The sequence below is a fragment of the Xiphophorus hellerii genome, chromosome 14, assembly GCF_003331165.1.
Source record: "Xiphophorus hellerii strain 12219 chromosome 14, Xiphophorus_hellerii-4.1, whole genome shotgun sequence".
Classification (NCBI taxonomy): domain Eukaryota; kingdom Metazoa; phylum Chordata; class Actinopteri; order Cyprinodontiformes; family Poeciliidae; genus Xiphophorus; species Xiphophorus hellerii.
This window is the reverse complement of record NC_045685.1, coordinates 25,329,504-25,345,534: the sequence shown is the minus strand read 5'-3', so window position 1 is coordinate 25,345,534 and position 16,031 is coordinate 25,329,504. Positions and strand designations below refer to the sequence as shown.

The 16,031-nt window shown below is 38.7% G+C and overlaps 2 protein-coding genes across 2 annotated transcripts; one reads left to right on the top strand and one right to left on the bottom strand.

Moving 5' to 3' along the window:
- Positions 1-759: 759 nt before the first annotated feature.
- LOC116733345 (uncharacterized) lies at positions 760-7,987 on the bottom strand. Its single transcript, XM_032584159.1, has 12 exons — positions 7,884-7,987; positions 5,975-6,036; positions 5,799-5,896; positions 5,610-5,723; positions 5,419-5,524; positions 4,516-4,579; positions 4,048-4,091; positions 3,611-3,795; positions 2,918-3,001; positions 2,567-2,805; positions 1,499-1,603; positions 760-1,426 (listed from the first exon to the last, which is right to left on the bottom strand). The coding sequence occupies exons 2-12, from the start codon at positions 6,027-6,029 to the stop codon at positions 1,372-1,374; spliced, it is 1,149 nt and encodes a 382-aa protein (XP_032440050.1). The 5' UTR covers positions 6,030-6,036; positions 7,884-7,987; the 3' UTR covers positions 760-1,371.
- A 2,138-nt stretch (positions 7,988-10,125) lies between these two features.
- reeld1 (reeler domain containing 1) lies at positions 10,126-14,327 on the top strand. The gene is made up of 4 exons (XM_032584026.1): positions 10,126-10,678; positions 11,559-11,835; positions 11,933-12,118; positions 13,276-14,327. Exons 1-4 carry the CDS (start codon positions 10,468-10,470, stop codon positions 14,177-14,179), a joined length of 1,578 nt encoding a protein of 525 aa, XP_032439917.1. The 5' UTR covers positions 10,126-10,467; the 3' UTR covers positions 14,180-14,327.
- Positions 14,328-16,031: the final 1,704 nt, after the last annotated feature.

Here is a 16,031-nt window from a genome sequence, read left to right as displayed (position 1 = left end):
CTAGAGTTCATGTTCTACTTATACCAGTTTCAATTATAGAATTAGAAAAGAAAATCTGCAATAAATCTGGTGAAAAAAAAGAAAAAATGACCATGAGGAGTTTGTTTGTTGTTCTGATTACTGTTTCTTGTTAATCCCCATGATAAGGGCCTGATTAGGGGTATTGAGACATTTCTAAGGCTTTTGGAAGCAAGAATCAGAATGTTCCTTCCCAGGAGGGGCTGGACTACCAACTATCTTTAAGAATGCATTGACGATTCATCCAGCAGGTCACTAAGAACCCAGATCCACTTACTTGCCTCAATTAAGGACAGAAAGCGAGAGAGACTGGGCAGAAATGGAAGAGTCCTGGTCAAAAATCACTGCCCACCAAAAAAACCCCACAAAATCTCCTCTCACGTTTGCCAAAAAATCGTCTTTATGATCCCAAAACTTTGGGCTGATGAGACAAGAATGGACCTTTTTGGAAAGTGTTTGTCTCATTACCTAAAATTAAAGCCTTTAAGAAACAAACCATCACAGTGACAGTCAAACATGGAGGCGATAAATTAAAACAATTCTGCAAAGAAGAGATCACTAACTTTCCTCCATAATGATGCAGATGTCAGTTGTTGCTGCCACAACCACGGAGTAATTACTTTCCACATCAGGACAGGTTTGCTTTTGTAGCTTTTGCTTTTGATAAATGATCATTTAAAAAGCTAATTTTCTTAATTTTAATCAGGTTATTTCTGATAGTGGTTCATTCACAGACGTCTAGAAGGGTGCAGTTTTTTATTTCAGCCAGCAGAGGGAGACAGAGTCAGCCATTTATGCAAAGACCTTTCACTACAAGAAGTATCAGCAAAAAGAGAAAAAAAAGTGTAAAAAAAACAACGTTTTATTTAAGACACGCAATAAATTTCATCTTAGGGAGAAACTGGATTCATTTGTTGTTACATTTTAACATGACGAAGGGAAAAGAGGAACGGAGACTGAAACTTTTAACCAGCTAGCATCACTTTAAGATGCTAGCTAAAGAGAAACCTGAGCACAACTTTCATAAAAACATGATAAAAACCAAACATATGTTGAAGTAATTCATATTTAAAAATGTTTGTAACATATTAAACACACAAAATCCCTGATAACAGATCAAAACACACCTCTGTTGTAGTGAACTGGAGCAAAACTGTAACTGTAACTCTTTAGTGCAATTTTATGTACGAACATAATAACATGATTATTTTTAATTGACCATTGATCAGATAAAACAATTTTGAACTTGGAAAAAAAAAACTAAAAGAGAAATGTTTTCATTCAAGTCCAGAATAATCTGGTAAATATTCCTGCTTTGAAAATATGAAATGTGTGAGCTGAACTCTGAGGAAGCTATAAAACATCAGCCCTGATGTGGATTTCTTCATCATCTTCATCCTCACAGCTCCTGCAGCAGAATCAAAACGTTTAGAGACTCTTCATCACATCAGTTGCACAGACAGACCTGCTTGTTTCTTACACATATTTATGGAGGCTCTTCTGATTCATCATGTGCTCCCTGAAGATGGCGATTGCTTTATGGACGTCCATTTCATCCTGGTACTCCTCCACCACCGATTTAAATCTGCCAAATGCAGATTAAACAACAAAGTATAAACTTTTTTTATAGATTCTAGAAGGAATTTGTCCAGAGAACCAACAAGTCCTTTGGATTTGGTGTCTACCAACTTTGTACGTCTACAGACAGAAATATTTGTCAGTCGTATTGGACGGGGAGGTTTTGTAATCATCAGTTTAGAATTTTGCTACAGGTTCTTTATTAGATCTTAGTTTTTGTATTTGACTAGGCCATTCAAACACTTGAATATATTTGATATAAACCAGGGGTTATCAAAGTTTTGGAAAGTTTGATGGTCCAGTTGTACGTTTCATTGATGTTGTGGGATTTACCTGCTATAGTTTGGCGTCATCTACATTGATAAAAGTATGAACAACTTCCTGTTGTGATCAGAGTTCATTTAGCCTCCTGTCATAAAATATTGGTGTTTGGTCATCAAACGTCATTAGCTAGCACCTCTAAGCAGACCAAACCAGCTGCTTTTCCATTACAAATGTACTTCATTAAAGTAGAAAAAACACAATTTTGAAATTGCGGCATTCCATTAAATAAGAAATCCCACATGAATAAGTTTGTTCATGTGAGAAGTTATTAAAAATCAAGCCGCAGCATCATCTTCCAACTACTTCCTGTTGTCCTCTTCTTTGTGGTTTCTGCCAGTAGCAACATCCAGTTGTTAATCATACAACTCGTGTGATGTGTGATTTCCTTAAGCAGATTTATTTTCAAAATATCAAATTGTGCAATCATATGGTCAATAGAAATGTTTACTGTGGCAGTGAAGCATCTTCAGATCCAGCCCATATAAATCCAAACTTTAAATAATCATGGTCTCACTTTAGTTACTAAAAGTCTATCCAGTTTGTGTCTGGTAGAGGCTTGGTAAAGTTGGCTAAATGTTTGAAGTTTCTGGTTAATTTCAGGTCCAAACATAGTTGGACTGATTACGCTGAAGCAGTTCACACCTACCTCTTAACCCAGACAAAGTCCACGTTCTCCCTCCTCCACATCTGGTAGAAACTGTTCTTTTTCAGGCTTGGAACCTGCGACCCGAGTTCCTGATGCAGCTTCTGAGCCACAAAGTCCTGCAGGCAGGCCCGGGCCGACAAAGCCAGGAGCCAGTACACCGGGTCGTCCAGAACCACCCGGTGGAAAGACTGCAGGGACCACTGGAGCCACTGTGGGGCCGGGGAGGAAAGATGGAGGCTCTGCAGGAGGAAGAATGAAGGTTAACCAAAATTCATCTTTTCATTCTGAATGCAGTTTGGAGTCATTAGCAGAGACATTGGTGGTAATTTATCTGTAATCTGTTCTGGTCACCTGCTTTCCTGTCCCGTATCGTCTGAATGTGTCCAGCAGCAGCGACCTAATTTTACTGTGTTCATGGAGACGCCCAACCAGAACCTGCCCAATGAAACAAGAGGAAAAAACATGACTGAGCTGCTTCAGACGATGATTTTTATTCAGTCTCTTATTTAATGGAAACACCACCATTGAAAAATTGTGGTTTTTCAAAACAAAACTGACAAAGTTTTGTGGACATTTGTAACATAAACGCAGCTACAGATAAAGACGCTGTCCACCGTGACAGTGTCTTTATTGCCTTTTCCATATGAATGTAAGAAAGTAAATGTTCAAATGACGCGACTGAGTAAAACATGCAAAAATTCAAGGACAAAATTAGCAAATATTTTTTAAAAGGTGGTAACTCCCTCTTTCAGAAGACACTTTGAAACCAGGTTGTGCTAACTGCTCTGTGGAGCTTTTTGTCTGCTGGTCGCCATGGCAACGGGTCTGTTAAATTAAGCTATAACTTATATGGTTCGCATAGGAAATAAGGGCGCTGCGACCAGTTTTGTGACAGATTACTGCTCATGCCGTATCGGGACATCGTCGCTAGCTGTAGCGGCTAACAGGCGAAGTTCAATCCAGTGATATACATCGGTGGCTGTACCATTTAGTGGAAATGAGGCTCAATAAGTGTACGATGGTATAACAGTGGTGACCTCTGACCTCAAGTGTGCTTCTGACTCTGAGCAGGTAAGTCTCCTCCTGCTGCATGAATGTGTTGTAGCAGCGCTCCGTCAGATTGCCAGACCTCAGGCCTCTGAGCAGCGAGGATGAGAAGAAAATCTCCTCGGCTTGAGCGGAGCTGTAGTCCCAGACGACGTCGAACAGAAGCACCCCGGGGACGAGCCCTGGGCAAGAGGAGACGCAGACTGAGGGGCAATTTACAGGCTGGAGCGATACGAACTGCAATGTCCAGATGAAGACTCTACTGATCACTGAGGGCGACTAAACATTCACCTAAAGCTGACCTGCTATCTGAACAGGTTAGGGTGGGTTTTGGGTGGATGGGTTATACAAAACATGTTGATCTCATTTTTTGCCCAGATAATAAGAGTTTAATCTGATCATTTCTTCTATTTTTGGTTTTAGGACAACCTCACCTGGTTGAAGCAGCTTGTTTCTGCTGAGGTCAGCGGAGGTAAACCTGAAAGTAAACAAACACAAAACTGAAAGACTAGAAGCTGTTAGCAACTCTCCACTGAATGATCACATACAACTGCTGCTGCCATGAACTTTGTGTCCTCTCTGGGATTGTTTCTTGTTGCAGGTGTGCCTGGCCCAGTGTTTGTGCATTGGTCTGTGTCTCTTTCCAGTTTGAGTTTTTGACAGAATTACGCCTCCCACAAACTGCACTCAGTTTTACCTTTCCATAAAAAATACTCCTGACTCAGTTCTTAACTGTTCGCTGAGTCTCTGTGTTTAACCATTTATTCTCTCTTTGTTCTTTCCAACTGAAAGTAAACCAGGCCCAGTTCGTCTTGGTTTCTCAGAAAACCTCTGGTATAGAGACTCTCCGTTGAAGGAGCTGAAATGACTCCCAATGAGATCACTTCTCAACTTTGGCCTACCTCGGTGAAGTGGTGCAGATGTAGAACCGAAGTTCTCCACAGGGGGCGCTCTGCAGCTCTCCAGCTAGAAACAAAGACACATTAAGTGCTTTCAGTCCAATTTAACTTAAATATGGTTCACAGGAGTTTCTAAATTTAATTTATATTGGAACCATATAAATCTTAAAGTATTTGATAGATCGCTCCAGCACTTTTCCTTCTTCCTTCCTCCATATCCACCCTTTGTTTGGTGCTAATGACATCATTGGGGCTTCAAATTTACTAGTCTGTATACTACTAGTATGTACTAGTATATGGATTTTACACTTAGGCTGCTGGATGAAAAACTTTAGTTTTCTTCACTGTTTCACCAACCAGAACAGGCAAGTATTGGCACAATTTGGAGGCGTGTGCGCACTTCTAGATATAGGGAGCCCAGTTCAATCCTACCTGTGGAAGGAGCCATTGTTTCTAGCCATGGCGTCTACGGAGTATTCACCAGCACCACCTTATGGATATGGTGCATTTGGTGAACCGTTTTCTCCCTTTCGTTTTCAGAGGACACATGTTGAAATTATTAGGAATTCACACAACCGCCCCAGAGGCATTTTGCTCCAGTTCGATGCAGAACTGGTCCGTCATGAGTGTTTGGAACAGCATTGTTCTTTAAAGATGTGCCTCAACCAAACCCGGTAACAATTATCAATAGTTTGATTTTAAATGTAGTGAAGTGTTAATCCAGCTTGGAAGGAGTTTTTGTTTTTACTTGCATCTGATGGAATGAGACGTAATACATTAACAAGCTTTTAAAACAAGTGGGTAAATATGTTAAGACTTCTAACGCATCAGGTGTTAAAGGTAAACTGGTGAGACTTAATAGTATCTGTTTGCTCTATAAATATTGCATTCATGCATTTTGTTTACTTTTGGGTATCATTTCCATGCAGAGTCCAAACTCTTTGGTCTTTTCGTCCATCTGGTTGGTCCGGTTGTTAAGCAGACAGTCGTCACTCCAAATCCTTGATCCATTCTGTCAGAGAGAGAAAAACAAAGATGGAGATAAGAGTATTGTTGAAATCAGGTGTAAAACACATAAATCTAACGCCTCTCCTCACCTGGTGTTTACCCAGCCACACAGGTGTGCTGGTGTTGGTCAGTTGGAGGACAATTTGCCTTTCCTCCGGGTTGTGGAGCAACATGAGGTTCCCACCGGTCTCAGAGCATAAAGTCTAAGACCAGATACTCAGATTACACACAGGAGTGACAGAGTGGGACAGAGAAAGCAAACGTTGGCTCTTACTTACACTGGCACTGGTCCAAGAGCTCCACACGGGGAAGAAAGCAAAACATCTCCGTCCGAAGAGGAGCCACCCGGGTTGACACTGAGGGGAAACGCCCACTCCTGTAAATTACACAAATGTGAGAAACTCTCGCATTGGTGACACTTTTTACTGTTATAATAGAAACAAGTCATTCGTACCTGAAGACGATGCAGAGAAGGACCAAAGCAGCAGATAAACTGACACGGTTAGCATCTTCCAGCTGTAACACACAGGCAGAAGGTTAAAGCCAATGGGAGCTGCAGTACGCAGCGTTCCTACAACCATTCATCCGTTCATTCATCCATAATCTACAGTTACCTCAACAAAGACCCTGACACTTTCCACCAGGAGGATCAGCCACAAAAGCACACAAGCTGGTTGTTCACAAAGTGTTGCATCCAAGAACATTAATGATGGAAAGTTGAGTGGAAGGAGAGGGGTAGAACAAGGAGAACCTTTCCAAACAGATCCAGGGAATCAAATCGTGTTTTTTCCAAGGATCAACGCCTTTGACTGTCATTTTCCAATGAAAATTATTGATCTGAAAGACTGGAGGTGAAAATGAGGAACTGTCTGCCTGCTGTGACTCAGGCAACAGAAAACAAGGCGTCCCACTTCCTCGTTCACACAAAGCCGGTGCATCTTTCAGCTTTTCATGCAAATCGTTGGACATGCAACACATCCACTTTCTAACTGCCGCTCATTCAAATGTTGAGTTTCCTAATTTGGTTCTGATGGGCTGCTATCAAGAGGAAGATGAGACACCAGAGGCAACGATGAAGATGAGCTGCAGGACGGTCGCTGATACAGAAACTTGAGTTTCCTTCACAAGTCAGCAAAAACAGGCTGAGATTCTCAAGTTGAAAATCCACATTTTATTGTTTTTATGCAATATTCTTGTTTTCTTTATTTAGAAATGGATATACCATTTTGTGACTGGAATTAACTTTTCTATAAGAATACTTTCTGATCAAATATGATCTTTCTGCTGAAAAATCAGTCAAAAAACATGTAAAGGAAATGAAACATTAACTTCCCTGAAAGTAAAATTCCTACATATTTTTTCCATTATTTATTATTAATTTAATCAGGAGGAAGAAAACAGAGTGGGGGCAAAACACAACCCATCAAATTTATTTTAATTCACGGCCATATTTATACATACATTTATGAATTAAATTAATACTTACATATTAAAAATTATATATTTACACATTTAGTTATAAATCAAATAAATGTGCTTCCCAATTTAAAACAATACTTTTTCAGCATATTTTGAAAGTCTCAATTTAGCATTTTATGCAGTAATTAGACAGTGGAAACTAATCAAACTTTATATCAATCATACATTAATTTACTTTTCTGCTTCCTGTGTTAAAAATACATACAATAATTAACAAGGCTGATCTGTCAGGACTTAAATGTTAATTCTAAAAGTAAAAGGTCCGTCTTTATTTAATGGAAACATATGAAAATGTTTCTTCATTCAACAGGAATATATCTGGATAATCAGTCAAAGATTTATGAACAAACTACTTTTGTCCAATAACAGCCAAGTTAGTTTCTTATTAATTAATTTTTATTTCATCTTCGTCTCTCAGGAAGTCTGAATATGATTTGCGTGCGTTAAACCTGATTTCCTGCTTGTTGTTGTTTTTTCTGCTCATCTCATTTTTTAAAACTGTCCTGACGCTGCAGAGCACAAACAGACACCAGTAAGTCCAGAAGAACCAGTCTGAGTGATTCAGTATGAAGACTGGTGGTGGCAGCCAGTTCAGACCAACTGGCTGCTGAATTAAAACAATAATGAAGGTTTTCATGACAATGAAGCAACAGAAAACATTCAGTCATTACCTGACTTATCTTCACCTTTCACAGATTTAAAGAATATGTTTATGTTTTAACCAAACAACTTCAATAAAATACATAAACAAAAAAAAAAAAAAACGAAAATATTTCAACCTTTTCCTACCACTGAAGACGAAAAACAGAACAAATACATTTAATCTACTGTAAAATATTTGCTGCAGAATAAAATTATGATGAATTAATAAGTACTGGACTCACCTGAGCTCAGGTAGGGACTCCTCTTCCTTACAGGAGATTATAAGCAATGCAGAGAATCTTTAATATGTTTGTGAGCAGAAGGAGGGGCCTTTGACTAGACTGCTCATCCTGTTTCCTGGAGCATTTTTTATGTACAGCTGAACAAAAACATTCCTGAGTAGGTGTGAGGTGCACAAGTAAAAAAAATAAAGGGAAGGGAAGTTTTTTAATAAATTTTTTTATCACGCTTAAAGTAAAGCTTCATGTCAAAGATGATCTGTGATGTTTTCTTGAACAGAACATGTTTATCACATTTTTATTTGCACAAAATTATTCTTAGATCATGAAATATTAGTCACACATGAAAATTAGCTGCAATCAAATGCACATTTATACAACTGTACATCTCTGAAAAGCATTAGGGGAGCCTCCTGCACAACCAACAACAATACAGCACGAGGCCACTTGGTAAGTCAACAACCAAACACTTGTCTTTTCCAGCAGCCATTGTAGAGCGCATTGAGAGACTATACCAGCTGACCAAACACGCTGGAGTTCCCCTTAGGTTGCTAGGTAACAGGCAGAATTCTGCTGGGGTTGTTATTTTTTAAGCGCCTGTTTTTTAATTAATGCATAATAACCAGTTATTAATGATTTAGAAAGTCAGATGAATTAATAAACTACATATGAACTATTTAGTAGCTTTATTGTAAAGCGGTGCCAAATTATTTTCTTTTTCAAGCCAGTATGGATTGATTTTAATTGATCAAACATTAGTTATTTGCAGATTGTGGCGATTAAATCGCTAAAAACATAAAAAAACAATCATATGTCCAGTCCAGGACAGCCAATGTCTGCTAACCGGCTGTTTGGTTCTCTGTTGCTCCTCCACAGTGGAAAATATCTGTTAATTTGGCTCAACTTTTTCTTTTTTCTCTCTCTGAGTCTTAATCTCCACCCTTTCTTTCTTTTTTGCATGTTGGTTAATGTGACCCACTCCTCTTTGTTCCTGTCTTTTTCATGTCTCCCCCTGTGTTTGATAACATCAGCCTGACCCAGACTGATGTTTCACTGCCTGTTAAAAAAAAGGCTGTGCAGTCGGCCTGATGCGCTTTATTAAATTGGGTTTAAAAATAAAATAAAACAAAACAAAAAATTACACATTCCGACTAGCGGATGCTTCCCCAGCCTCCCGTTGGACGGATCTGCGCCTGAATCCATTCATCCGTCCAGAAAACGTTGTTTCTTTTCTCTCTGCTGTGTTTGGTTGAGCTGAAAGATAATCCACCGCCAGCTTTCTGCTCTGGAGCAAAATGAGCTCAGAAAGAAGATCAACAGAAACGTCCAGGAGATCCTGGAGGCAGCCGGCTGCAGCTGGCCAACATCCTGAAGATTATCCCGTAGAGATAAATCACCTAGAACTCAAAGAGTCACATTTCTTCTGAAGAAACGCTCCACAGTTCACATTTTTAATCTTATGAGTGAGTTAAAGTTTATTTTTGTTTATAAAATCTTTACAAAGTGATTAAAACTGTTTGCTTAGATGGTTATTTGCATCAACACAATGATAAATTGAGTTATACACTGCAAAAACCACAATCAATAATTGTAATAATCTATCAATTGCATTTCACTTATTTGTGCATCGGCTCAAAATTACTAAGTAAAATTTAATTATATTTTATCAGTAAAGTTAACAAAGATGAATAATGAACAGGAAATTAACTAAATTTGTCTCAAGGCAAAACACTTCTTAAGTTTCAGATCATGTTTCACATTGGTAATATGCGAATTTATTGCTTTGATTCTTTTCTAAACTTCATGAAGTTTAGATAGACCAGCGTTCGGGTAGATTCTGCAGTTCTACTGGTTCTGGTTCTATGTGCCTGGCTCCAGCGGATCCTGTGAAATCCTGAAGTTCTCCTCTTTACTCCCAGATCGGATAAAACCGTCAGTAGCAGAGCTGGAGGGGAAACGCGCTGCAAGGTGAGGAGGCTCCTGGGTCATGATACCGTCCTGCTGCTTCATCATCTTTATTTACAAGACACGTAAAAATCTAATGTTTATTTTAATGCAACTTATTTCAAATGTTATTGTTTATTTTAAATGTAACTTTAAAAAAATTACTGTTTATTTTAAATGTAACTTATGTCAAATTTCATTGTTTATTTTAAACGTAACTTTTAAAAAATGTAATGTTTATTTTAAATTTAACTTATTTTAAATGTAACTTATTTTAAATTGTATTTATTTATTTTTTATTTAACTTATTTTAAAAATTATTCATCTATTTTAAATTTCATTGTGATATAAGTAAATCAAAGACAAGTAGGATAACGTGAACAGAGACATAAAAAATAAATAAATTGTGTGCACAGAAGGAACAGAGTCCAGAGTCCTCTGGGTATTTGTAGAGCAGATTATTTTATCTGTTTTGATAAAACATTTTAGTTTTTCCACTTCTGCTGTCCAGCTGTATAAAAGTAAGTTTTGTTACAAAAATCCCTCTGATTCCCATATAGAGTCTCTGAATTAATTGGCCAGTTCTACTCTTACTCTGCTCTCTGTTGGTATAATTTCTAATTGCAGTAATTATGCAGGTTTAATGATGTCATCCAACCTCCTCCTTTGGGGCGGAGCTGTGCTGTTATGCTCCATGGCTTCGCCCATCGTATGTTTCTCCCACGGAGCGAGTCTCACTTCCTGTCAGGAGATGATTCCTGGACACATCCGCGCTCATCCCCTGGACCCGAAGCACAGCTTCATCACCTTACACACCTCATCATCCTCATACCTGCCTGGGCAGTTAATAACAGGTACCAAGTAACTCAGTTATTTGGAAGTTTGTTTTGAAAAGTAGTGTCGTGTGTTAACAGGAAAGCTAATAGGCAACATTGTCAAGCTAACAATGTTTACCTCAGAGTTTACCTAAAATTAATAATCTGCTAACATTAAACTGTTTCCAGTTAGCATAGCAATAAGACTGGAGCTAGCAATAAACTGAGGCTAGCACAGTCCAGCTAACAGTTAACTGTCTTTTCCACAGACAATATAACTAACAATGTTACACTAAATACTAACTGTAACCACCTAACAGCACAGCTTACATCTACCAAAATGTAGCTACAAGCTAACATGGTGGAGTTGAAAGCTAACACAGGCAGGGAAACACCGTGAAGCAAACACCAAGCACAGTCTTCAGGAGTCTAGCTAGCAGCTAATAACACAGCTAACATCTAGCAGAATTTAGTTAAAAGCTAACATGGTAAAGGTAACAGCTAACAGAGGCAAGGGGACAGTGAAGCTAACACCTAACAGTCTACCAGCTTTCATGAGCCCAGCTAACAGAGTTCACCTAACATCACAGCTAACATCTAGGAGAATTTAGCTAAAAGCTAACATGGTAAATGTAACAGCAGAGATGAGCAAAGAGTCTAGCAGCTTTCAGGAATCTTACTAAAAGCTGCTATCTAACGGGACAACTATCAATTACCAAAATTTATCTAAAAGTTGAAGTGATAAAGGTAACAGCTAACAATTAAACAGAGTGAAGCTAACATGTAACTATAGCAGTTTACATGATTCTGCTAACTAGCAACTAGCAGAATCAGTCTTCTTTTAAATTCTGTGTAGTTAACTTTAAATGATACTCACATTCCCTCTGTTATGTCCATTAATTGCTCTCTCTGCGCTCAGTGTCTGTACGAAGCTCCAGAGACTTCATGGGTTTCCTGCTCCAGGCCCGCAGTGTTGGTGGGGAAAGGAATGGGTTTGGAGAAGGTCCTGGTATCAGGACAGAGAGACTTGGTCCACTTCTGGTGGGCGGCTCCTGGATTCGATCTCCACCAGGTACCCACACCTTACGCTGCCTGTTTGAAGGCGACACGGTCACACACTCGGACAAACAGCTAAAGAGGAACCTGTCGTTTGTGTGGAGAGCTCCTGACATGCCAGAGGGAGACATGCGCTTCCAGTAAGCTGCCATTACTTGATCTCTATAACCTATTTAGGGAACTGCAATAAATCAAAATGTTTATTTTGCCACATTTGTCTATTAATCTGCACGCCAGCATAACTGTGGTACAATCCTACTTCGTGTACTGGACTGGTATCGAGTCTGCAGTGGTGCGTGATCGAAGTCCCAGTGCTTGGAGACGCAGTAAAACCAAAATGGCGGATGGAGCAAGCACAATTGTTGCTGTGCAAGAAACAGTTACTACCCAGACAGGTCGGCATTCTGTGCTCATTATTAGCTAAAAACAGTAAAAAATTAAAGTTAAGAAAATGAAAGGTGTTGTGAAATGTTATTATTTATTTGTCTTTGTCCTTTTTCCCTCCTTGCGCTCAAAGCTAACAGAAAAGCTACTCTTGCCTCTTTCTCTGGACGCCCTTCCAATATAAAAAATGCAACTGAGATTCTGAAATTTTTGAAACTACAAACCGAAGATGATCACACAACATTAGAAACAAGCAGCTCTGTGACTTGGAGAACTCAAACAGTGGCTGCAAGGAAGACTTTGACTTCAGGACCTCCTCAAAGTACCACCAATGAGTCTCCTGGATTCCTCGCAGGCGTGTCGAAAAGGATAACAACTGAACCCTTTTCTTACACAAGTGTCTTTCCCTTACCATCATCACCTCCTGATACTATATATACAGTTACTACAACACCGTTTCCACTGGCTTCATTTTCCACATTAAACTCTCTTGTACCCCTACAAATGGACACATGGACAAAGAACAACGATCTCCAGATAAAATCACAGGAGCTAAAACTTAAAAACAATCTTGGAGGAAAACATTACAAGACATTTACTGTAATACCAACCCAAGGTCCAACAATGGAGACCTTTTTCAGTACACATACTCCTGTAAACCACACTTTGACAGACCCAAACAAAAACAAATCAAGAAAGTCTGAGACCTCAAGTAGCTCAGAGAAACTGGGTGACAATGTCCCGTCTAATTCCCAATTGAAGATAGTCAAGCCCGAAGTAACTCCATCCTACCAAAGGTCTTCGTTCAACTCTTCTAGGTTTCAAATGGCTGCAAATCTTAAGTCCCAAACTAATGCAAGTCAAACCTCTGTAGGATCTAAAAGTACTCCAAAACAAACCAGTTCACCTAAAAAAACAATTCCTAACTTTCATCAAACTCTGCCTCAAACTCAACCTATTTCTCTCCAAGGAGAAAATACCCAATTTGACTCAACAGAGTCTTTGAGACCATTTTCCCAACCACTGTCCCAAACAAGAAGGGTGTTTTCTCAATCCACTGTAACTCTTCAACCAGTCACAGTCTCCTCAGGAGGAAATGATCCTACGTCTGAAGGAAATACCAAAACCATGGCCCCGGTTGTTGGTTTTGTCACTTCAAACACTTTATCTTCTTTTTCATCATCTAATTCCTTAAGCAGTTCTTTTGCTAGTCACAGCAGTGAAAACTTCACATCAGTCACATCAACATCTTCCATTCATTCCCCTTCTAGCCCATCTCAGAACGAACCTCAAACAACCCCAAATCATCCTGCACCAGCATCACCTTCCCCAATCTCCATACCTCACCATTTAACCTCTACTAACTACCAAACCACCACTCCGCCAACCTTCTCTACCTCTTCCACCATTTCTTCCTTCAGTGCCTCCAACTATCCAACAATGCCTTCTTTGCCTACTTCAATCTCCCCAACTTTCTCTTCTTCTACACCCTCTTTCTCAGTTACCTCACCATCTTTAAGAGTGAGTTTGTCATCTTTTATTTCACCCATCAGCTCCCCTAAACCAGAACCAACATCAGCGCCTCATAAAATCACTCTAGATCAGAAGTTGGTAACCCAAACCCACCATGCACCAAACTCTGAGACTCGATTCACCTCACCGGCACACAGAAAGGTTGTCCATCCAAACCCCAAACCTTATCCCAACCTCAGACCAAATCATGACCAAGAGATCAAACCAAACATTCAAAACACGGATACCAAACCAAAGCATCCCTCAGATCCCGCTGACGCTCCAGACAAAGAAGGAAAGTATCCGGACATTGTCCCCAGACACAGTGCCTGGGAGCTGGGCATGCTGCTGGGCTGCTCGGCCGGGTTGGGCATGGTGCTGGTGGTCGGGCTGAGGTATGTCTACCGGCAGGCCTGTGGCAGGCGGACTGAGGTGACGCTGAACGACCGCGAGCGAGAGTACGGGAGACGGGACCAAGGGCTGGTTCACCTCCAGGAGTGTGGCGATTTGGTCAGAGTTAAAAAAATCAGAGAGAACAGCTTCGTGTTTCTGGCGGAGTACGATATCCTGGCATCGCCTTCAAACTGAGAGAGAGGCTCATCAAGACCGACGTTAAACATCCGAAAGACGGATCTGGAAGAGGATTAGGACAACCAAAAAAATAAAAAATAACTTTTCACAGAATTCTGATATTAAACTTCTGAGATCAAAAGTCATATTCTGACCAAAAAAAAGTCCAAATTTTGAGATTAAAGTCAGAATTCAGAGTGAAAAAATGTAAGAATTCTGAGAAAAATATCAGAATTGTGAGAAAAAAAAAATTCTGGGATGAAAGTCAGAGTTCTGAGAATTTTGGCTTTTGAGAAAACGTCATGAGTGTTTTCTCAAAAGTCAAAATTCGAATGAATAAAAACTGAACTCTGAGATTAAAGTCACTTATGAGAAGATTCTTTTTAGTGGCCCTAATCATCTTCCGTAGAAAAATGCTGCTTTAAAGATGACAAAATTGATTGTTTAGGAAACATTAGAGTCGTACATAAAATTTCCAAAAAAATCAAACCCACCAGAAGAAATTCCTTTGCAAGTAAGAGGAGATGAATGTTATCCTTTATATTCCAAACCTGTTGCTATAATGCTTACTTTATTATAGTAGATAAATTTTAAGTACTTTTATCATATTTATATCGTTCTTATGTTTCTATTGATATGACTAATATTGACAAGTTTGTTTCATGCCTATAACTGTATGAGAACATAATAAAAATACTTACAAATAGGTTCTTCTGCACTACATTGTGGCTATTAGTTCTAAATTCAATCTGTTGTTTGACTTGATGGTTCATGTTTCACTGATCTTGTCAAGAGTAAAAAACTTGCTAGAAAAAAATTCTCAAATTTGAAATTAAGAAATTTTCTAGAGAAAGTGAAAATCTGAGTTTTAAAAGTCAAAGATTTGCAAGAAAAACATTTTTTACATTTTTCTAACAAATTTACAACTTTTGAAATTTATTTTTTCTTGAAAACTTCTGAAAATATAAAAATATAATTTTTTCTAGAAGATTTTAAACTTTTCAAACTGAAATAGAATTTTTTTCTAGATTAATCTCAGAATTAGTTTTTTCTTGCAAATTTGTGACTTTTGAAACTTCAAATTTCAGAAATTTATCTCAATTTGTGTTTTTACTAACAAATTTGACTTCAAATATTCAACATTTGAGAAGTTTGAGGGTGTTTTTTATCACATTTCTCAGTTTAATCCCCAAATTTGTAATTTTTCCAGAAAATTTGTGACTCTCGAAACGTAGAAATTGTGTTTTTAATAGAAAATTTGAGTATTTTTCAGTGACTTTTCCAGCTTTTCAAACTCAAAATCTCTTGCTATATCTGAGACTTTTGGCACAAATTTTCTCCTTTTTCTATTTACAGTGGCCGTAATGCACCATCACATGTCTGCACATGTGTAAAAATAACATTACTTTATTTGTCACATAAGGTAATAATCCAGTTTATTTTCAGTGATATATGGTTTACCCCTGCAGACTGTTATATTAGACAATACTGTTTCTTAAATGGCCTAATTTCACGTTAACTCCCCAGATATTCCACAAGCTGATATTAGCTGCCACTTCTGCTTGCAAACGATGTGTCAGAGGCGCCATCTGTCCTGGAAAATGACAGGTCACTAAAATTAACGAGCTGCCAGTTGGATTTGTTGCCAATTTGTTGTCTAACCAGCAACTAAAAGGAATAATTCCCACATGGATTTGTCCCGCAGCGCAAACAAAATGCTCATTAGGAATATTCCATCTTAAAACGCCAGGTGCTGTGTTGCTTTGGGGCTCCGTTTCATGAAGTGTGTGATAAAAACATTGTTTTATGTATTATTTCAAATTAAAAAAGCACAAACTAATTGGTTAAAATCCAAGAAATGCATCCAGAC